Below are 23,716 nucleotides of genomic sequence, written 5' to 3'. Positions count from 1 at the left end.
GCAAACACATATGAATTTTACAGTCATCTGTAGAAGTCGCTGTTTTATAGGCGGGCACAGTCATAAAACTATAATAACTTAAGGATATTTACATACATACTTAAATGGCGCTGGCCATTGCATTAACTCGTTTTACCACTGCTATCCTACACTAAGTTTTCCAACAAGTTAGCTTATGTAGTGTTGATTATGCTGATAGACGAAGATGACACGTACGGTCTCAAAGAATGCATTATAAAAAGGGACAACAGTAGCTAGTTACTGTGTGAGGCATATTCAGTTTAACTGTACCTCCCATTCCATTCCATTTCATAACCTTGAATTGATATTTTATACCTCCTACCTGCCAGCATTGATAGTTACATTTTTTTTCTTACGTAATTCTACAAATCAGGAAAAAAATTGTTCCCAATATGACCTTTTCAACTTGCAACATAGAAAATTCAAGTACTTAAAGTCATCTGTATACCAAACCACCTCAAAGGTGGCATTTGTCTTAAACATATGTAGACTATTTCAAGCACCCTTGAGCACCTCTTTGGTCCGTCCAGTCGCTTCTAATTGTTAGGTGCTTCATTCATCCAGGCACCCCAGCCTCCCCTTGGGCTCAAAGCTCATTATTTACTCCTCACAATCCAGCTGTTTAACACTGGACACCAAACCTTTCCTGCCCTGCTTACCAGCTGCACTAACCTGTTGTGAAGTGGGCCGCTGATGAGAAAACTTGCAACGCTGCATTAGGCTGCCAACTTAGGGCACAGTTCTACTGAGAAATTGTTACTTCTGCCTGATATTTTAGCATGTCAAAGGAATTAAAACAATATCCGGGGCATCAAAGTTTACATTTGGTATGTTAATGTATTTTGCAATCAATTTATCAAATGGCTTATGTATACATTGCCATTTTAATAAATACTTTGCCTGCAATGTGCATATGCTATAGTAACAGAGATTTGAAAGCCCTTACCCTTATGCCCAAACTGAGTAACTTTCTTAGGCGAAGACTCTGTCAAAATTATACAAAGCAGAAAATAAAGGTAAGTTTGAAGTCAAAACACCAGTCAAAATTTTGCAGGACAGTCAAAATCTGCGGTCAAAGAACATTAAGAATTTACAGGACTGAAAACAATAAAGCTAAATAATCCAGCATTTTCAGATGATGGTATTGAACTTTTTTGAAGCAAAAGAAAAAAGCAATTACACTGTCTTTGTCTCTCAACTACAGCATTCAATCAAGGGGACTAACAAAGCAATGGAAACAAGTGTATCACACCAGAGATTACTATCTCTATTAGCAGCATTATCAGAAGCAAACATAAGCTCATAAATGGCAAAAACTGAGGCTAAGTATTAGCGCCAACAAATCTTCCTAAGAGGTTTAAGCCAGCATTTGGTACTTGTAACACAGGACCACTGGAGAACTTTTCATGATGGAGAAACACAAGCAGCTAGAAGCAGAGGTAGCTTGAACATGCTGCATCCAGACCTGTTTGTGGCCCCAAGTTTGGCTTTCAAGCCCTATGCAGTAACTTCAGAGTGGTTAAACTCCCCTGCATTTCGAATCTATTGCCCCCTGGGGCAAACACTATACAAGCCATTAAAATGAACACAGGTCTGCTGAGTTCTTTAAACACCACAGGCAACTTTTCCATGCAAGCTTTATTCCTCCCAACCCCTACTACCTCCATCTCCGCACTGCCAGCCTTACGCCGTTGGAGCTGTGCGTGTTACAAACCTCTACACAAGCCGCCCACTACCAGGTCAGGAACTTGAGGGGCCTGCCCTGCTCAGAGGTCTGGGCTGGCCACCGAGCAGACTCCCACTTCCCCTCGGTCTTCTGATCGATTCCCTTTATCGGGAAGCGTATCATCTGTACAACACATGATGCTTGTAAATAACATAGGTACACGCACCGATTACAACGTCTGGTTCCCAGTGCACATTGCTGACTGAACAAATGACCGTAAAGTTGCCGGTGGTTTGCAGATGGTCAGAGCCAGTCAAACCTGAGGAGCGGATTGCTGGGTGTCTAAGGTTCAGATGCTGATGGAAGCGTTTTCTGCAGTAGGTGTGTTCTTCACGTCTCAGACTGATGACCAAAAAAGCTACTCCTCTCCCTCACACACAGACATGCTTCCTTCTTCAGCAGTTATCTATTTGTAAAGAATCTGTATGACTTTTTGAAGACTTATTTAAACTAAGAGGTCCCAAACTTACCAGAGCAGGTAGTTAATTAGCTAGAAGGAAGAAAAGGGGAGGGGAGGAAGAGAGAGAGACAAGAGTTCTGTTTTAATTTCCTTGGTAATCCTGGGTATTCTTGGATATATTTGAATAGATTTAGTCTATTCAAATCCAAATATCCACACACCTGGAACATCAAGACCTGGCAGCTTTACACAGGTGCTGTGCAACAATCATATACCAAACATAACATGGTAATAATAAACATTGCAGCAGTATTTTCAGAGTGACTGAGTCCCCAAAAGACAAGATCAATTTCTATCAACAACAAAGACAACCTTTTATTGAACAAATCTATGTACAGTACAAAAAAGTTTTTAAAATGAAACACTACTGTTGATTTATTGCAGTTTGATGGCTCAGTTTTAATTTGTACTCTTATATAAAATGCAAAGTAAAATAATTTAACATTCAACAAGGAAGCACAAATTTCCTTTCTTGCTGAACCTGTAACAGCTTTTACAAATTAAGAGTCCCAAAATGCATACACTGCATTTAATCAGAAAGGTGTTATACAGTACCAAATAAATTAAGAAAATAGTAACACTACCACCCCCTTTGAGTCTTTTGTCCATACCACTGGTGTTAAACAGTAAAAGAAATGAGTACAGCTGAACCTTCAATGTGATATTAAAATCACAAAGTTTAATGTTATAAATTATCCAAACTATACAATTTATATAGTTTTAATGAATATGGCTAAATAACCAAAGTACCAGTGACCTTTCCCCACAGATATAACCACTTTCAATCTACTTTCAGTATTTCTTCTTTTGTGAAAGGTGCCTACCAAGCGGCAACTCTTTGAAAATTAGAACTTACATGACCTTTTACAGTGAACTGTGATCGGGTTAGAGTAGACAGTCTTACAAGGAAAGTCTAAATCCAAGTTACAGCCACCTGGAGGAACGTTATTAGAATACGATTATCGGCAATGAAATGCACAAACTTTGATCCAACAAAGCTCCTAAGCTCATGTATAACTTCAGGCAGCTTTCAGATATTTGTGTGCTTATGTTACACATGTACTTCAGTATTTATTGAATCAAAGTGATACATCTTGAAGAATTACTTCCAATTATATCATACAATGCTTAATGCCTGGGAAAAAAACCTTTCAGTTCTCGATTTGGAACCTTTTTCAGCCCTAGAAGTTGCAGGCTTAGTATAGGGTAATACTCAACATACTAAAGAATCCTTAAAAAGCATGTAGAATTATCCCTCACACATTGTAAGTATCGCTTTGCTCCTAATTAAAGTAGCTTAATACTGCAACTATCTGAGAATACCAACAGGTATCAGAGAGTAGCTTAAAGAAAATGCAGTGTCTTTTGAAGTAAAAATCATTACTTAAAGCAAAAATATTACCACCCACTTGCTACTTTAAGTCAATTTAGCATATTTCTGATAGGTGTTAGGTGATGCTAACGTTCACCTACATAAGAATTCAGTTTTCCAGTTCTCCAAAGCGTATATACTGAACAAATGGTATAAACAAATGGTGGTGTCCAAGAAAATCATCTTTGAACCAAAATGAGTTTAATGCAGGTACAAAAAATTATGGTCACAGTTTATGCATGTACATAGATGCATTTATCTACACACTTAAACCAAAGAAAATACAAGTCTCAATCATGTTTTTAAAGCATCTTCAAACACATGGAGCTCCAGGAAAAGGCAAAAAAGCACCAAAGATTAAACGTACATTTAAAAGACTTTACACAAACATTTTTGTCATATCTATTGACTGAGTTTTCAGATTTTTTAAAACTGTAATAGTTTAAAATTAACCTTTTTTTCCAAATATATTTAACTAGATTAACAATGTTAAGCAAAGAAAGGGGAGCCTGGGAACATTCAAGATGATAACTGGGTCCTTAAAAATTAGTTGGTAACTTGAAAGCAAAAAATGTGAAAGTGCATTTGGCTGATAAGGTCCCCATTAATTTTATGTTTAAAAACTTTTAATGAATTTATATATGTAAATATATATATATATATAGTGTGTGTGTATATATGTATAATGAATGGTGCATTTAAATCAGTTTTTTTGCAACTGCAAAAAAAAAATTCTTTGGTGCCTCAAATGTCATACAAATCTCTGAAAGCGGGCCAGTCATTGGTATTAATGTAATGCACACATACCTGTGATCATAATTTTATAACCTTTTACGTTAATCCAACTCAAAGTTAAGGCAAAAATTTTCTAGAATTCAAGAGAGCATGATTTTGAATTTGCGTTCTTTTTACCTCCCAGGAGGGGAAAAGGAGGCAGAATTAATGCAAATATCTGTTTAATTTCACAGAGGATTATTAGCAGAGGCGTTACTGAACTATTAAGTTTAAGTTCCAGAGCTACTTAACAGCCTATTTTACAATGAAACCCTTAGGTTTCCAAGTGTGAGCCATTGCTACAATGAACAGATCTTTTATGTACCTCTTGATTTTCTACTCATTAGTTTTTCCTTATCTGTTGATTTAAGCAAGTTGATCATCTTATTATGCCATACACGCATTGTGATGAACTATTCAGTAAGCAGACTAGCTGAGCAGGAATTTCTGCGATGACTCCATCTGTACACACCAGTTTTCACCACTATACCTTCCGTGCCTACAATCACATTAAAATTTTCAGGTACCCACACAGAACAGGATCCCAAATAAAACATTTTTTGGTGGCAAGACAGTATAACATAAATTAGAGGATAAATTGGCCCAGTAATTAGACAACGTGCGTGTTTGTCACACCTCTGTTTGGGGTGGGAAGACCAAAAACTACAACAGCGTCTTTTTGGTTTCTGACTGTCCTGTATTGCAATGTTACATATAGAGCTGAATGACTCAAGTTTCCTGTCTTCACATTCTGATTGTTTCTATGAACAGTGAATTTTGGATAAAGTGCTTAACATTTAAGTCTAACTCCTTCACTAACTTCTGGGAAAGGCTATCTTTTCAAGAGATGCTACTAGATAGGGTTGTAATGTGTCTTAAGGTTGAGTCAATACATATTTTTTCCCTTCCTCTAGACAGTAAATAAGGAGTTACAGTACTGAGTTGTGACCTACCACCATTAAGCAATATCACATATGTGAAACAGGCTCTTCCTGATCTTCTTTTTCCCAACTTCACATGTGCTCTGCTTTTGCCTGCCCTTTTTTTTTTTTTTAAACTTTTTTTTAAACAGGAAGCCATCTCAAGTTCTTTTCAGTCATACCAACAGCTGAAGGACCTCTGTATTTGCAAAAAATTAGTTTAACTCTGCCCTGTAATGCAAGCTTAACCCCCTTCACATTCTGTATTTGTTTCACTTTGCTTCTGACAATATCCACACAAGCTGTGCATGTACTGCTTGTATTAGTCTTCCTGCACCTACAACAGATGTTTTACAGGACACTCTTAACATACACATTTACCATAGCCTTGAACAGGGCTTCTCTTGCATGCATCTGATTTCCACTGTGCATAACTTTCACACTTAATATCACATCAACACAATTCTCCTCGCATGCTCTGTACTTCAAGTTTTTGGCTATTCGAGCATTCCATCCATCTTGGATTTCTTTCTACATTCCTCTTTTTGGATTCTGAGTATAAGTTTACTAAATGAGCTCCATGCTTTTTAGTGGATAAGGGAATCACATACTCAAACTTTGAAAAAAGAATGCGTGGTTCCTCTACACATTTCTTATCCATGTTACAATAATGTAACACCTTCTCGAATGATTCTTTCCCAGCTGTGTGGATGAACATCCTTTAACCACACATTTTCCAACTAAAGCAGCTTTCAGAATTGGCTGTTTATATTTCCAGAAGGCAATTAACACCTCTGCTTTCTCTGCTTGTTCAACTGTATGCCTTATTTTCCTTAAACCTTCATGCTAGAAAGACTGTGCCGCTAAGCTTCAATCACACATTTGGAATGAATGTGGCTTTCCGGATAACTGGTACTTTGGGGATTTTGTAGCAACCTTTCTGGACTCAAGACCTGCAGAGCTCCTAGTATTCCTCTGTGAGTTTTGTCTAGAAAATGTGCTTTGTCTTTATCAAGGTCATGTTTTTCTTTAGTAATTTGAGACTGCTTTATGATTAAGGCCAACTGGGAAACAAACTGATGCTTCTTCATGTAGTGTTTTCTTACACCACTCCTCATTTGATACATTTTCCCACAACATTGGATCAGGCACCTGTAAAAGAAAATGGATTGGGATCAAAATGAAGACTAACCAATGTAAATCATTCTTCAACCTAGAACACTGCTTACGTTTTTCAACATGTTTAGTTTCAAACACACAAGGAAAGACAGATTGAATTACCCTCTTCTGTTTTATGAGGTCTTTTCCATTAGGGTTGCCTATCAATTGTCACCACCTCTTCCTTACTCTGAACAGCATGTCCAATTTAGCACAGTATTGCGATTTAATTGGCTAAGTTCCAGCATACTACAATTGCTTAGAAGTTGTGTCTGTCTTATCTATTCCATCAGGTTGTCTGTTTTCAAAGACCATTTTCTGGTTGATTGGTATTTACCTCCAAACAAACCAATCCAGAAGGACTGTAAGACTTACTTTCATCATCTGAATCGAATCCAAAGAGCGTCTGACACTTCTTTTGTGCAAGGTGAGCCTCAAGTGCTTCTGAATTACAGTAGATGGTCAAGCAGTTGCCACATCTAAATCTTTCTGTTGATTTGCTACAAAATTTATCTTGTTCAGAATGAGCATCTACTTTATCAGTCAAAATTTTTCTGCGTTTTGGCATGCTAATGTATCGTTCATCAAGATAACTTGGAGGCAATGGTCTAACATACGGTTTTGTTAAGATGACACCATATGAAGTATTCTCTGTTGTCTGATTTGGTTTAGAAGGTAGTTGCGAGGCAGCAGCATTATTTTGTGGTATATCATGACAATTCTGTAAAACTGGTAACACTGACCCATTTTCTGTCCTTGTTTCATCTGCCACTCTGTCCAAAGGTATTTCTGATGACTTTGATGATGTCTGATCTAGGTCACTGTGCCCATTGACTAGTTGGTCGCTAACAACATTACAGTTTTCAGAATTTGGCTGTAGCACAGGTGTCTTTTGGTCTATCAAACTTAAAACTGTAGTGCTACCCTCAGATGAACTTTCATTTCCATTGTGAATTACATTATTTGCTTTCTTCTCAACACTTTGAATATATGTCTTTGGTTCTGTAGAATCCTTCCTTGACTTCCAAGTTGGAATTGGTAAATCTACAGTTTCTTTTTCATTAATAGATTCATCATCATCTTGGTAACTACAAAGTTCTGAAGGATCATCTGAAGAATCTTTTTCACTTGCATCTTCTGAACATTCTGATGTTTTATTTAAATAATGCTGAGCCTCATGTTCATACAGCAAAGGGAGCTCCTCAAATAGCTCACAGCACTCTGCAAAATTGCATTGAGCTTTAAAAACACTATGACTTTTTGTATGTTCTGCAAGCTCAGTTGACAGCTTAAATCTCTGATTACAATTAAAGTGTAAACAAAAGTAAACATTTGGATACACATGTCTCTTCAGGTGGTCTATAAAATGTTGGGAATCAGCAAATTTTCTCTGGCAGAACCGGCATTTCCCTTTATTCCATTTCATTATATGCTGCTGCACCTTCAAATCAGTTGGATGAGCTTTTCTTGCGTGTTTATTGAGGAATCTTATCTTTTTAAACACTCTAGCACAACCATTAGCTGGGCACTTAAAGCTTCCTTCCTCATCCATAGCATCAATGTCTTTTTGAAGGCAAAAAGCTCCATTCACTTTATGCAGAATAGGTGACTCTTTACTGGAGCTCTCATCATCTTCAGGCAAACTTTCTGTACTTAAAGCATCGGGAACATTATTAAAACAGCTGTCACTACTATTTTCAGTAGCATCATCCTGGTCACTTAGATGGTTTTCCATCGCATCAAATACCTGTTCTGCATTCTCCTCCTCCACTTGAACCACTTGGTCAGTGCTTGGAGCTATTGCAGTCTCTGGTTCATTGTCTTTGGAACCATCAGAATTCCCGTTTTCAAGAGAAAGAGAGACATCAGAACATTCTAGTTCATTAAGAGCAGGAGCCTGCTGACCAGCCTCAAGAACTGCAGCAAGATGTTGCCTTTCTATCTTCCTGACATGATTCTTTAAGTGCTTCAGCATAAGTCCTTTTTGCCTGAACTTTCTGGTGCAAAGTACACAGGAAAAACTGCCCTTTTTTTGGTGAGCTTGTGCATGCTTCACAATGTGACCACCAAGAAATTCCTTGTTGCATATCACACAGCGGTGCCTTGGTACAGTTTGATCTAATGTTTTAGATGCCTCAAGAGCTTCATGGTTCTTTTTGGCATTACCTTTGGACTGGGCTTCAGAGGGGTCTTCAGGGTCAAGCTCCCCATTGCTTACATCTGTTAAACAGACACGTTCCTCACTCAGAGCCCTGTACTCTGTTATCTTCTCTGTATTTGCAGTAGAGTTTTCCAGTGTACTTTCACTTAAGCCAACGAAGGCTTTATCCCCCAATAATGCTAAACAATTCTGCTTGATCATCAAGAAATTCCAAAACTCAGGATCAAAAAACAATCCTTTTTTCAAAATTGGAAGCAATTCAAAACGTACACGGTTTTGAACAGAACTAGTGCACTCATTGTATTCTTCATCTGCACATTTATATAAATGTTCAACAGTGTAGTAAGATTCCAAGGTGCGCTCGAGAAAAAAGATTGAAAGAGCACAAATTCTGAGGATCTCCAAGTCATTTGGCAGAAAATGAGCAATTGCTTTATAAATAAGACTTTTCATATTGGGATCTTCACGGAGGTCCAACTGTAGGGCACATCCACATATCTCAACACATATCTGAAGACCATCTTCACCAACCTGCAGAAAAGAAATTACAGTGTACATAATTATAGAGTACACATAATGGTATTTTCCTTATGGGCTTACAGGTAAGTCTACAACTTGAAAGTAAAATAATAAAAATCAGACCCACAGGAAAAAAAAAAAAAAAGAACTAGTATAAACAATGCCCAAACATCAACATCCCATGTATTTACATTCATCTACTTGCAAAATAGTTCGGAGTTCAGAAAACATCCTGCTAGTAAACTTCAACTAAGGGCATGTACATTTTAAAATAATACTCAAACAAGAATATAAAATATAGATACAAAAATGCTCAAAAATAACATCTGGTTTGCACTGAAAGCTATACAACTACTGCCAACAAAGCTTCAGATACTTTTGCCACGTGCAGTTCTATAAAGACAATTAATTATTTGGGGATGTAAAACAAGACTGCAGCAAATCATATCTGATCTAGCAGTACCTTCTGTCTGCATCTTCATTACCTAGGCTGTTTCACACTATAATTGGACAGTTGCTCTGTATTTTGTCCCTGTTCTAATTAACTTAACTTGCGTTGCATAAAAATACAAGTTATAAAATATTGCCCTCAATTTTGAACAATGACCACCAGGAAAACCATAATAACCCATGGCCAAGCATTCTAAGAGGCTTGACTTTTAAGAATTGACAAACTATCCTTCCAATGAGCAGAATTCCTATTCCACACTTTAGGCTGGGGGCCCTGTAATGGGAACATGTAGTTCAGAGGGATAATCAGAAACATACTGCCCAACAGGTAACAGATTAAAGTAAAAAGAGTTTCAGGAAGTTTAGAAATAATTAATACCTACCTATATTTAAATGTGTGTTAACAAATACATACAATGCTCCATATGTAGTGGATTATTAAAAATACAATTGTTCAGATGCAAATACAAATAAAAGTTACCCATGTCACCACAAGTATTTTAGAATACATACCGAGATTAAAATCTTGAACAGCAGCAAATCATTGCATTTAGAACTGTACAACAGCACCCATGACAAAATAATTTGTAATTCATTTAGGGCATAGAAAATGAAGGAGCTCTATTCAGTCAGGTTAATGATAAAAAACATTTGTTTGGAAACAACTCACACTCCTGTGTGTAAAGCATTGCACGTTACGTCTTTTGCAGATGTTTGTAGGGGACGGTATCAGACTAACATCTGAAGCATGAAACACAGTGCACTTTTCTGAAGCAAAATTATATCTTCTCCTATCTTAGTCTAGTTTTTCCTTTATGTTACATTAAGCACTTCTTCAGATTTGATTAGAACTGGTGAAAGGATTCAGAACTTAACAAGGGTGAAAGGCAGATACAGTAGCACTATAGAAGTCCTATTTCCTCAAGGAGCCAGGCTAAAAAAAAAAAAACAAAACAAAACAAAACAAAACCAAAACAACCCAACAGATGCATCTTTCACATTTACTCCATGTATTTATTATTAATTTCCCCATTTATTGATAGAGCATGGCATTCTTCGAACTTACTGCAGACAGAAAGAAAAATTCAGAATTCAGTAAAAAAAAAAATTCTTAAAAACACACAAGAGATCAAGGGCAATCATAATATTGAAGCACATTCTGGAACTTGACAAAATTTTTAAGATAATATTGTGTCCTTCCCTACCCCGTCTTCACTGCCCACAAAAAGTGTCTGTTACACAATATAAACATCACTTCTCTAACTGAATGGGCGGTGAGGTAAAACAAACAAACAAAACTTACTTCATCCTTAATGACTTTCATGAAAGGGAAAATTACTCTGACATTTGTAGCAATTCTTAAAAGCTGGTAGCACTGGTCGACAAATACTTGTTTTGATGGGTTAGATTTAAGCTGCAGTTTACTCCAAATGAAGATCAGGTCCCTATAAGTACAGAAAAAAATATTTCGATTAGATTGAGTTTTAGAACTCTTCTCACTAAGCATGATGTGCTACTAAGAACAACTATTTGCATATTCTGTAACTACAATCATATTTGAGGGTGTAATACCAATCTAATTAACACTACAACTGGATACAATGTGCACAATGGAAAATGCAACTTAATTACTTTATTAAAGCATTCGGGCTATCTCCTATCACTGAGCCAATTAAATATTCAACAAAGTATTAATGTATTCAGCTTAGTATCAGAGAACTGCATAATAAAACCAGATGCTACAGCATCTAGCCCTTAACACCACAGGCAATAAATGTCAGGCTGAACAGCAAGCTCTGTGTGTGCTCTTGGGATTAAGTTACTTTCAGTGCAAGGATGAGGAGTCCTTCACGAAAAGAAGTGTTTGAATGTGGAAAATGGGAGCGTTGTAGAAAGCTAGCTTCTGATATGGTCCATTGACAGGAAATATTGATGTTCTCCAGTTATGCATATTACAGCACAATTTTCTTTTTTTACTGCTGTCATCACTGGTCTTTCTAGCCAATAGCAGTTACATCAAAGTATCAGGCTCTACAGCTCTTCATACATCTCTATGATCTTCAGTCAAATAACATTTGACTGATACAAGGAAACATAAGAATAGATTGCTAGACTCTGCAGCAGAGCTCCTACACAGGTAATCTGTTTAGTCTATAAAATACAGCTAATTGAAATTTACAGCCTGTAATTTCTATGCACTTTAATTCAAAGACTCAGAAAGGCAACTGGACTTAACTCTCAGTTATAAGAAAACTTGCCAGCACAAAGATTTTACACAGGAGTAGATATAGTCAGGACTAGGCGGAAAACCCACCATAACATTACAATGAAAACAGGGGACCAATCGACTTTCATTTTCTGAAGGAAGACACTTGTTTATTCCACCGGCCTCCTCCCTCAGAAAACACAAACCCAGTTACTGGCAAAATATTTGGTTGATCTTCCAGAGTGTCTAGTCTGCGCCAGATACAAATCAGACAAACCTTTTGAGATTAAGCTTGTCTAGTGAGCTCAGTGCCTGCATGAAGGGAAGTGACAGAACTGTCTACGACAAAACACCAACTTCATTTTTAAATTTAGGACAGCTCTACAATTCTGCTTGGCATTTTAAGAGTTAGACAAGAGAGCTTGATTGTTTTCTTTCATTCAGAACCCATAAAAACTGAAGTCGAAAGAAAGATCAAGCTTACATGGGTGAAACTGTGAAAAGGGAGTACTATAAGCAGCTCTACCCACAAAAAAATCAGTCGTACAGGTTTTCTAAAGATACAAGCTGTTCACCTCTGCCTTTACCAGGCTGGAAATCTAAATTCTTGAAAGTCTTTGCAAACTTCATGTACAAGTCTGAAACTAGTGTCTTCATGCACCAAACCATTCATAAAAATTCAGTAAAAGTCTCAACCTGAAGTACAAAAGAACTGAACATTTTTGCTGTTAAATGTCACAGCAGTTAAATAATACAACTTATTCTCTGCTTTGTCTCATACCATTTCAGAGCAAGCCATTTCAACGCTAATCCCAGAGAATCTGAGACAACTCCAATTATTTTTCTGAGATTAGAGGTTAACATGGCTTGCCATGTGTTCAGACAAGTGTGACGGCTGGCACAAGGAAAGAACTGAAAAAGGAATAGAGAAAACTGAAAGCAGAAGGAACAGCTCCATGGGTGAAGAGCAAGCTGTTAAATCAGTTGAACCACCACTTGACTAGACCCTGATGTGAAAAAGTATTTTAGCCTTATTCCTCCATGTAGACATGGAGGCTTCTCCTTCTCAAGCACATTTCTGACTTCCATAATCATTAATGATTAAAGCATTCTTGAAGAGCTGACTGGACTCTATTTCAACTACTTAAATGCTTTGGATACCAACTTGAATGCTGAGGTCAGCAGCACCTGTGGTATTTCTCTGTCACTGACCACAACACAGATGATCAACTTGAGATAATGTAGGCAGGGGTAGTTTTCTATTTGCTTGATTATTATGGCATAGTAGTATAGCACTTAATGACATTTACTTCTTGGATAGCATAACTTAGTTCACACTGAGGCCTGTGCTTAAACTATTATGGACATGTGTTGGGGCAATTTAAACTGTTACCACGAGATCACAGAACTCCGTACCTCTTTGCCAGAGTCAACCAACTATTCCAGCCTGTTAACCCCCTACAAAATACCAAAGGCATTGTGTGCCTCCATCAGCAACATAAAAGAATGGTTAAGCCCACCCTACCGTAGCTAGATGCAAAACCTTTGCTATTGTTGGTAAGTAGAAAGTCTATCTTTTCTCGGGTATAGATAGCACACTTTTCCAAAATATTATCCAATTCACAAAAATTACTGAAAGGTCAAAGACTGATCGAATGTGTGGGAAAAATTCCTTGACTTACTGAATTTACTGCATAGGACCCACTTGAAAACAGCCAAAACAGCATTTAAAAATTGCCTGGCAGAGAAGGCAAGCCGCTCTGCTATGTCTGTTCCATCAAAATTTTGGCTGTCTTCCTGAAGAGACATCACTTTCTGATACTAGAAAGTCATTAATCACATCCTTTATGGACTGATTTTTTACCAATACCTTGTACACAAATATTTCTAATAAGGCCAAGCACAGCTTGATTTGTGATTAATTTGTAAGTGGGCTTTCACTTCAGAAAAATAATTCGGATCATCTGAATCTAAAATTTATTCTTAATATCAATGAAAACAGTAAGAGTTTTGTGACAGAGCTGCTTAAAGTCCATCATCCTTTGAGATGAGAGCTAATGGTTTCAGCATGAACATTTCATATGGGCTGCTTCGCATGAAGCGATAGCAAGTATCTGCTATTTACAGCTTTCTAATCTATTTTGATATCTAATCTTTGCTAGCAGTGTTTGCTGCTGGATTCCTGCTAGATCTGCAAGGTCCTCAATTCCAGACAAGGCAAGACAATTTATGCTGTGCTGAAGACAAAAATCTTCACATACATGATGTGGGTTAATTTAATCTGGCTCCTACTCCCTCAAAAATTTGAATTACAGTATAGTCATGCCTTCACAAGCTTTGTTCCAGATTACATTATCTATTACATTATCTATTAAGCATCATGCAGATTTCTCTTGTTGGGTACACAATTGTTAAGGCTCAGCATCTGTAAAAAATGAAACAGCTGTTCTAGCTGCACAAACATAACTGCTCTGAACTCTTTCAAAGATCCTCAAGTTCTATATTCCGAACAGAAGATTAAAATACTAAGAAATGCCAAAATGGTTTCCTTGATAAACAGATACCAAACAGTACTTTGGTCTTTTCTGAATTTCATTTTTGACATCCACTTTGCCAGAACATAAGGACAGACATCTTGTTTTGAATAGCAGTTTTGAAAATGGATGATACAAAACTTAATGATCAACTGGGTAAGAGCAAGGTTAACATGTTACTACAGCAAAAGGTATAAAAAGTAGGTTTAATTCCAGTATTTAAAATGCAATTCTTAAAAGACTGAATCCCCAAACCAGAAAGCACTAACCATGTAACTAACATATGTAGGTTACATCTGCAAATTTCCTGATAAGTAAGAAGTCAGGAGATGCAGCATTGGGGCAGGAATCAGCAAAGTCAGATTCCATTCCAAAGCTGGTCACTGGGCTCACACGAACTATGTACCGTTTTGGTTGAACTTCTTTATCTGTCCTATGGGGACAGTCATGCCCACCTTTTCCTGGACAGACAATGAAAATGCCTCTAGGTATTGCCAATACATTGTATTATAAATGTATGCCAGTCATAACTCCAAAGGTTTTGATTCAATGCAATCAATTATTCATCAAATAGTTAAGGAAAAATTTTATTAACAAACCAAGCATTATCATGTCTGGCCTTCATTACTTCCTCAATTAAAAAAAGGAGACACATCTTACTTTTCAATTCCCTGAAATCTGGGAACAGCAAAATCCTATCTAGATTCTAAACTCCATATTAAAATTAGTTACGCAGATTAATAAGTTGATTTCTATTGATTGAAAAAAAATAATCAAATCCTTGCTGACTAAGCCTTTTTGCTTCAACTACGTAATCAAACAAACAAATTAAGCATACTTTATCAAGGAATGCAGATGTTACTTTAGGTACAGAAATTATACAGGCTAAACTGAAGGATTATCTTCTTTAGCCATCTTTTAATCCTCAGAATGATGAAATTTGTTTTGACAACTCTTTAGAAAACACTTCTTAGCCATAAAAATGTCCAACTATCAAGCTGATTCAGAGTGTATGAAAACATTCTTAAATGTTTTTTAGAGGACCACCATTTATGTTATGGCTCTGTATATGAAGTAAAAGTTTGCATAATTCATAGCACATTTTCAGAACCATATATTCTCTTTTTAGACACGTTGATGACATACTAGTTTGGTTATTATAAGCAGTGCCATTTAACTAGCAGAACAGCAAAATATCTGCATTGCCGGAGAGTCTACAGACTGCATATTGTTACACATTGCCAATGATAAATACCATATTTATAGGTATCTACAGCCTAAAGTCTGTAAAGGCTCACCCTTCTGCCACTTTGAAACAGTTAGTAAGTGTTATGTACTATGTAGGCTACCACTATACACGATTGTGTGTAAATAAGCAACAGGCATAACAGGTGTACTAGGAATGTTTAAAAATCATGTTAGAATGTTTTTAGCTGCTATTTTAAACTTGAGCTATATCTCAAAGTTAGATGAGTTTCATTTTGGCAATAAGCATTTATTATCTGCTAAGCTGCTTCACCAGAAATAAAGTATTTACCATATACAATACATGTCCCCATTTTGAAGCTGTGGGACTAGGAACGATTCACATAGCTGTAAGGCTAAGGTAGTCTTCCCTTCTTTTTCAGTGTTGCAGATGATCTCAATTCCACTCTTGCAATCAGTCCTCAACAAGTGCTATACAATTAAAATAAAATCAATTTAGATAAATTTGCTAACATAAAACAAAAACCTATCAGACCTTGCTATATTAAAGAAGCTACTGAAAACTTCAGGAATTGCTTTTAACATAGGATTTCTCTGGAACAGCTTTTGTGTAGGTCTGTAAATAGATATCTTGGAGATATTTAGAACTCTTTCATATTTCTTAGAGCAATGACAATCAGAATAATTGTCTGAGAAATTAAAAGACTACACAAAAGCACTCTTTTTGCACAATGGTACCTTGTTCCTAAAACAAGGTTAAGAAAAGCATTGTTATCTAGTAAGGGCTATCAGTGGTAAAAGTAGGGCCACATTCAGCTACAGTGTCATTTTACATACTGGGGCACCATTAAAAAAACTTCAAGGCTCACAAAACTATATAATGTACAAAACGCTGGACTGACATCAATTAGGCTCAAGTGCTTTTGCTAGAATAATAGTCAATAGTAAAATAGTCAATACACTGAAGTTACAAAATATTAACGACTCAAGTTATTTAGGGAATATATCTACAAGTAAACTTGACCAAAAAATTGCATTTAGGTCAACAAGATTTGTAGGCGCTTAACATTTAACTTTTCAAAGCTTAAGCCAGCACTAAGTTAAGCAACATCAGTGTAGTTGCCTGATTTTATGACATTTCGTTCTACAAAAACAGAGTTCCATATGCTCCCCTTGACAACTTGTATACAGTAAGTACAATGTACCACTTCATTAAAAAAAGGTATACTGACAAACAATACCTCCTGGAATAGCTGATCTTCTAATGGTGACATATAAAGACAGGTGAAAAGAGCTTGATGGAAATACAGATCTTTACTGATATCTGGATGATTTATGCAAGATTTGATAAGAGCCATTGCCTCAGGGATGCGTTCACAGGCAATAAGGTATCTGGCACGTAGTTCAAAGAACAGTGGATTTTCAGAGCTTAAATATTTGTTAACTGTACAGAAAAGAAAGATTTAAAGGCAATTAGAATATGAAGTCCAAACAACAAATATATTTAAATGTAATGTTGTTTTTAATAGTGCAATGTCAACAAATAATATAAAAAAGGCTCTGCTAAAGAAGCTATCATATATTAAATACCATCAAGAATCTGTCCTTCTGCTTAGAAACAGAAATTGTTGTTTTTCTTACACCAGTAATCTAATTCAGTTTTTTGTTTCTAACAGATCAACACAAGGTGCTGCAAAGGATTAGTAAAATATACACTATATAGAAGCAGATATGAACATTTTCGAGAAAGAAAATTCCCTCCTTTCTCAGCAGTGGAATCTGAGTGATTGTCAGAAGTATAGGATCAACAACACTTCCAACGCTATAATTACAAATATTTAAAACAACTCAGGATACTCATGACCCATTAAAATGGAAGAGCTCAGAGTGGTGAAAAAGTTAGCTAGAATTCACATGCTGTTGCTTTAAGTAGCTTTGAACACCTTGGTTTTGCTTGAAGAAATGGAAAAATATACTTTTGCTTTCTCTAAAAGTGCTACTGGGCACAATTCTAAATCCCTAAATACCTTTAAATTCTAGGCCCTGATTTCTGGAAATGCGTTTTTCAGATCTAAAAGCTAATCTTAAAGCTAACATTTGAATGAAATTGTTTCAACAGAGATACTCAAAGTACTTAACATTTAAGTAACTGGGAAATTCTGAAATAAATAGAAGACAGGCTTTAGACCTCTATTATAAAAAAAAAAAAATCACACAGATTCTAGTATCTCTTCAGAGTAAAAGTTAAAATATCACTCAAGGGTACAAAATGCAATAATGCTGCTTTTATTTTGAGAATTGTTTGCATCTTGTCAAGTAAACGCACACTCTGAGGTGTTAGTAGTGTGTTAACATTTATGTGATGTATCGGAAAATATGGCCTGATCTTCCTCTTGTATTCTCAACAGCTACCTCAAAATAAAGAGTTAAAATCCCCCAGTTTCTAGTGCATACCCTGTAGTACTGTACAGTGTTTTATATTTTAAGAAAAAAAAAATATTGTCAATTTAAAGTCAATGAAGGCTAGAAGTGAGCATGGTAAGGTTATACCTTAAAAGAAACCTGTATTAAGAAAGTTACAAGCAACTTAAAGTGACACTTAAAATGATGGAAAAAATAGAAGTGGTTACTGAAAACCACAGTCTGAAGAGCTAAGAGAAAATTTTTTCCCAAAATAAAAGATCGCTTGTATAACAAGCTTTCACTTAAACTTTTTTTTTTTAAAGGACACCTAGTTTGAAAGACATTCCTTATGCTCAGAAATGGGAGTTCTCTAGCACCTTTATTTTTACACAAGCTAATGGTATTATATGCTAATGAACATTTAAGGAATATTATTCAAGGTGATATAAGGTTTTAGATTAGATTTGTTAATAGATGTACTGTAAGGTCCACCGTAAGAGATCATCTTATTCCCACTATCCATTAGCACTTCTGGGTACAAACTTAGTAAAAAAGATGACTGAAAGAAAAGCCAGTGTCTAACAGTGATCATTAACTGCAAGAAAAAGTGATCATACAGAACAATCCTTAAAGCCAAGTAAAGACCTCTCCTTTTTTGAATTAACATACTTATGATAATAAACCCAATCATCAGTTTCATATGCAAACATTACCCAAGAGATTACTGAATATTCACATGGAAAAATTAGGCCAGAAATACTTAGCTTTTGCTATGTGCTAATGTTAAGAAAATGCTGCACATAGAGCAACTGGCAGTAACATCCTTTTCCGTCAAACGAGGGAAGATTGCAGTCCACAACACAGGTTAACTTGTTATATCATTCCCACTTTGTGTGGGGAACTCTTAGGTCAGTATGCCCCTCTGCTCCTTGAATGAGAGTCCCACTTCTGACAGCATGAGCTCCCAGAGAAGGGGGTCGCCTACACCATCCAACACGGTTTTTAAACAGACCGCGAGTTCCAGCTACACCACTGGCAGGATTGTGCTCCCTCCCTGTAGTGGAATGCCCTCTTTTCCCAAGGCAGCTTTTACAGCTCTTCTAACCCTCCAAGCAAAAGACAACTGCTAGCTATGGTAGCATTTAGCCAAGTCTGTGATAAATTAACAACTGCTTGGGGAAAACATCATCTATTCATGTCCAGGCAGCACATGCGGTGCTTTGCTTTAGAGCAACAGATGCCAACCATCAGCTTAGAAACTAATTACCTGCTTACATCTGAGTGTACCTGTCTACAATACTCTTCTACACGTTCACAGTAGGCTGCCTTACTCTCCCTAATCTACTAGAAGTTTATTGCTCCTATGTTTCAACCTGCTATTTTTCTTTAAACCCAAAGACTGCCTTTCTTTCCAGCCATCTCAAAATAGGCTGCCTCATCTCAAAGTATACTACAATTCATGTAAAGACAGACACAGCGAGGTTTGTCTTGGCCTAATCTTCTCTACGTAATTAATGAATCCAAGACAGGATTATGTAGTTCACACAGTACATACTTATCAAACTGACTTTTGCAAGTAATGGTGGTGATTCAGCAATAATAGCCGGTTTTCCTCATTTAAAATAGCGATCCCTGAGGGAACTACATGGCCAAGTTTCAAAATATACACCAAACACTGCCAGCCTATACAGCAGCACAGAATCTTTGCTTTGTGTAAGACTTCACAAGCATCAGATTTTAGAGGAAGTGAGACAAGAAAGAAAAAGCTTCCAAAAGATATTATCTAAAATAAAATGTTTGTCGTCACAGATGAGGTATGTCAAGGGGGCGTGTGGGGATATGAGAAGATAAAAGGAGGAAGAATACCTCAGCAGAGGGGAAGGAGATGTGGCCTGCAACAAAAGGAAACAAAATGATCATCTAGTGACAACAGGCAGCCTCATTCCTACTCTGCCAGGTTAAAACTAAGTAAAAATCCTCAAACTGTTACCCATCACGTAGAGGCTTCATGATGATCAAGGGAATCACTAAGGCAAAGGACTAAACTAATTCTTTGCTGGAGAGATGGAGATCGAGACCTAACTTCAGATCATAACCACCAAAACTTCTAGTGTTCGTCACGCGATGCAGAACAAAACAAGGATAACCTTTGTTTTCATCTTGTTTCTGTAGGTATTTGACTAGAAGTTTATGAGATATATAATAAAAATCATGGGTAAACTATGTTGCTCAAGTGCTTGCTTCACAAGAGAGACAAACAACAAAGGCTACCCACTTAATCACGTTAATTTGCTATCAAAATACTTTCGCTGGTTAAGGAGGCAGGTCACTGAGCAGTTCTGACTTTATAGTCCTTTTCCTCTCTCTACAGAACGAACACATTGTCGTAAACACAGTAATGAATTTGAATCATGCGTTACACCATAGTAACTAGAGAAGAACTAGTATTTTCTATCACTGTCAAATAGAAACAACTTTTAAGAGGTCCTCTGTGAACACTGCTAACAAATATGTCGCATAAGATGTTAGTAAAGACTTTACTGTAGATTGGGTATTTTCCCCTTATGAACTTTCATTAACATTCTGGTAATGTTTGTTTCCACGCACTGTTAAAAATGCTGGTTTACTTTGCAGCCTGAACAGACATCTTTCTCCTACTCCCAACTCTAGGAATTACATACACATTACAGAAAGCAGCTATCAGGTATAGTCACAGGCCTCATTGTAAACAGAACCAAGAAAAGCCACAGGCCTGAGTACTTACAATTTAAAAGAAATATTAAATGAGTCAGAGTACTGTGAGACAGAAATACACATCAGGTCCTCCCCTGATCATGTTACTTCAGAAGCCTAACTGAAGTCAAGTCACTCTCCATGCTCTTTCAGGGGTTAAACACCTGGATTTGGTAAATTCATTTTATAAGTAACTGCTCAGTAGCCTCTTGTATCTGAATAATCTGATCTCTATACTATACAAAGAGACTTTAACTATTAGCAAAGAAATTTAGTTTTCTGTCAAATAAAAAAGGGACCAGTACATTTTATTAGAGAAAAAGAGTTAAAAGTGTGTGCAATGCCAGCTCACAACACCTGACCCTAATATAAAAAAAAGCATAATTTAATACATTTTTCAGTACTCTAAAAAAATTAATGTGGTAAATGAAATACCTAATTCCTGTGATACAGGCTTTGCTTTAAGAATTGCTTGTAACACTGGATCTTCCCATGGTCCACCATCTCGGATGATGCGAGTCACTAGTTCCAGGTTCATATTTCTGTATCTATTTAGAAGATTTTGACATTCCTATATGTAAAAAGAAAAACAATTAAAAGAAGAAAAAATGTTGTCTAAAAATAAAGTTAGGCCATCTAAAAGATAAGAAACAAGAAAACTCACGCATGTTTGAATACTTCCTCAGTCAACAATTCAAGCTACGAAGTCTTTTATTGAGCAGGCTTACACGAAGCCCTAAAGCAAAAACTTATATTCTCTAAAAACAATAATACAGAACTGTGGAATCCAGAATGCTCCTGTCTTCTATAGGTACACAGCAAGAGCCTGTCATTTGCATAACAACGCAAAACCACCTTTCCTTGAATTAGAGATATTACTGGCATACGCTGTGGGAGAAGTCTTCACCCATGCTAGCCTGCACAGATTTAGACATGCTGACACTGGATTTGCAATCCAGTGATGGTGTCTGAATTCTGCGAGGGGAAAACTGAATTAAGCCATGTGAGTCACCAGCCCTCAAGCAACCATTTTTCTCCAAATCTCTACATAACAGAAATTATGCTTGCCTAAAGTAATCCAGAATGTTTTAGCCACCCATGATTTTCACATATACCAAGTTCCGCCCCCTCCTTGTTATTTGCTGGTAAAAGTGTCAACAATGTTAATCAACAGTAGAATTCTAATCACAAGAAAAAGGTATCTAATTTTGAAACAAAAAGATGCAGCTGAAGAATGGCTTCCACGCACATAGAATTAACTTCTTCACATATGTTTTTGATGTAAATTCTTTTAGTTTCAGCTCATTTTTTTCCTTTATATTCAGATGAATGTGTTTGATGGTAAAAAATGGTTAAGTAACTGAAACAATCGTTTTCACTACCAGTTTGATCACACAATTGATTCAGAAATTCTGCATCTAGAAAATTATGTAAAGATGTATTTTAATACATTCACTGTTTAAAAGTCAAGGCAATTGGGAATTGTAATAGAAAAGCACAGAGGAGAAAGTATTATACATCACACTTTTTCCTAAATCCTTTCTTGTTCATAGACTGTTTTTGAAAAGCACTTATTGCAGGACTGCCAAAATGTCCCATTACTCTTACGCAAGAGACCCTACCCCTTCCCGAGGCTGCTAAGCCACTCCTTGACCCCATTCTTCCACCAATTCTAATCAAGCATGTAATTGCTGCTGGTTTGATAATTAAGGTAAGTAGTGCTGACACATTAATTTGTAGCTGCAGTAACAAACAGGTATCAACACAAAAATAACAAAGGGATAGCTATTTTTCAAACTGCAGTTCCATGATCAGCATTAACAGAAGAAACAACCCTGTTTTTCATCCTTTCTTTCCCTATAACAAAGTTTCCTCTCATGGTGGCACAAGTGCTTGTGTTCCCTTGCAGCGAACTCAACTCTTAAAATCAGTTCAGATCAAATAGACTTATCTGGCAAAAAAAGGTAAGCTTTTTAAATCCAGGATCATTTATCTTATGCAGTTGTATATAGTCATACAAAACCTTGTCCCAGTCTAGCCAAGAGTACGACAGTTTTAAACGCTGCAAGTTTATGCTGACCTGAAGAGTTCATTAAGATCAATTTCAAATTTACTGTTTAAAAACACAGCAGGAAACTTGAGGTTTCATGTCATGAACTGGTATGCAACACTGGATTACATTAAGTTCTAATTAGATGTAAACAAGTAAAGCTTCCCTCTCCTATATGGGAAACACAAAATATGTCTTTAACAAGATTGGTATTACAAACAAAGAGAAGTACATTTTACTTAGTCCAAGTAGATTCAAATAGCAATACTGAGGATAAATATAAGAATAAATGGCTTTCCCTTCAAATATCCCTTTTTTCCTTTGGATATATAAATGTAAGCAAAGCAGCTACCTTCTTTCAGTATAATGGCATGTTTCCTCCAGGTTATATATCCACAAAAACTGTCTTTACATGTACTGAAATAATATTAAAGGTTTATATGAAAGTAGGCAACACTACCTGGATTGAACCTAAAATATCTTTCAAAGGATCTTCATAGAACTCATCCTTTCCAAAGAACAGCAGCAATTCAAAAAAACTCCTAAAAAACAGAAGTAGTGACAAGTCAACCAAACTAAAAATGGTAATTCAAAGAATGAAACTACTGTAAGTCTGTTAGTTTTCACAGCACTAAAAACAAAATTAGGACTTTCATAAGTTCTAGGTCTGTGCCCATGCCAGAGTCTTTCTAAAAAGTCTGGCTAATGCCCACACTCTCTAAATGCAACTCATATTTCAAAAACTTTATGTTGGTCTGATATTTTGTACTGGATTTTGGCAGTCAGACTTCCACACGCACCACCCAAACACATTTTTCATCAGGCATCAAGTCACAAATACAATACAGCTATAGATAAGCTAACAAGACCAATTCAGTAATAAAACAGATCATACTTAAGCACAACTTAAAACCCCTTCTGCTGCACCTTCTTCCTAAATTCAGGACATTTAGACTGACAGTACCTGCCTGATCTTCTCCCTCAACAACTCTCAGGTCCTCCATGCTGCTGCTCCGCATTCAC

General features: G+C 36.5%; 1 protein-coding gene across 4 annotated transcripts in view; it reads right to left on the bottom strand.

Annotated features, from left to right (window-relative positions):
* Positions 1-2,487: 2,487 nt before the first annotated feature.
* Positions 2,488-23,716, bottom strand: part of ZNF654 (zinc finger protein 654) — a 38,516-nt gene continuing 17,287 nt past the window's right edge. For 2 of the 4 annotated variants that reach the window (XM_087756903.1, XM_087756902.1), the window contains exons 3-9: positions 23,154-23,235; positions 21,079-21,214; positions 16,749-16,951; positions 15,839-15,978; positions 10,865-11,006; positions 6,807-9,123; positions 2,488-6,425 (exon numbers count right to left, since the gene is read on the bottom strand). In XM_087756903.1, the coding sequence (XP_087613029.1) occupies positions 6,418-6,425; positions 6,807-9,123; positions 10,865-11,006; positions 15,839-15,978; positions 16,749-16,951; positions 21,079-21,214; positions 23,154-23,235 (3,028 nt within the window). In that variant the 3' untranslated portion in view covers positions 2,488-6,417. The remainder of the gene's footprint in view (positions 6,426-6,806; positions 9,124-10,864; positions 11,007-15,838; positions 15,979-16,748; positions 16,952-21,078; positions 21,215-23,153; positions 23,236-23,716) is intronic. The other 2 variants (XM_087756904.1, XM_087756905.1) reach the window with 2 other exon arrangements.

Source organism: Nipponia nippon, unplaced genomic scaffold (genome assembly GCF_047370975.1).
Source record: "Nipponia nippon isolate SJK-2023a ecotype South Korea unplaced genomic scaffold, ASM4737097v1 scaffold_2, whole genome shotgun sequence".
NCBI classification, from domain to species: domain Eukaryota; kingdom Metazoa; phylum Chordata; class Aves; order Pelecaniformes; family Threskiornithidae; genus Nipponia; species Nipponia nippon.
This window is presented reverse-complemented; position numbering and strand designations above follow the sequence as displayed.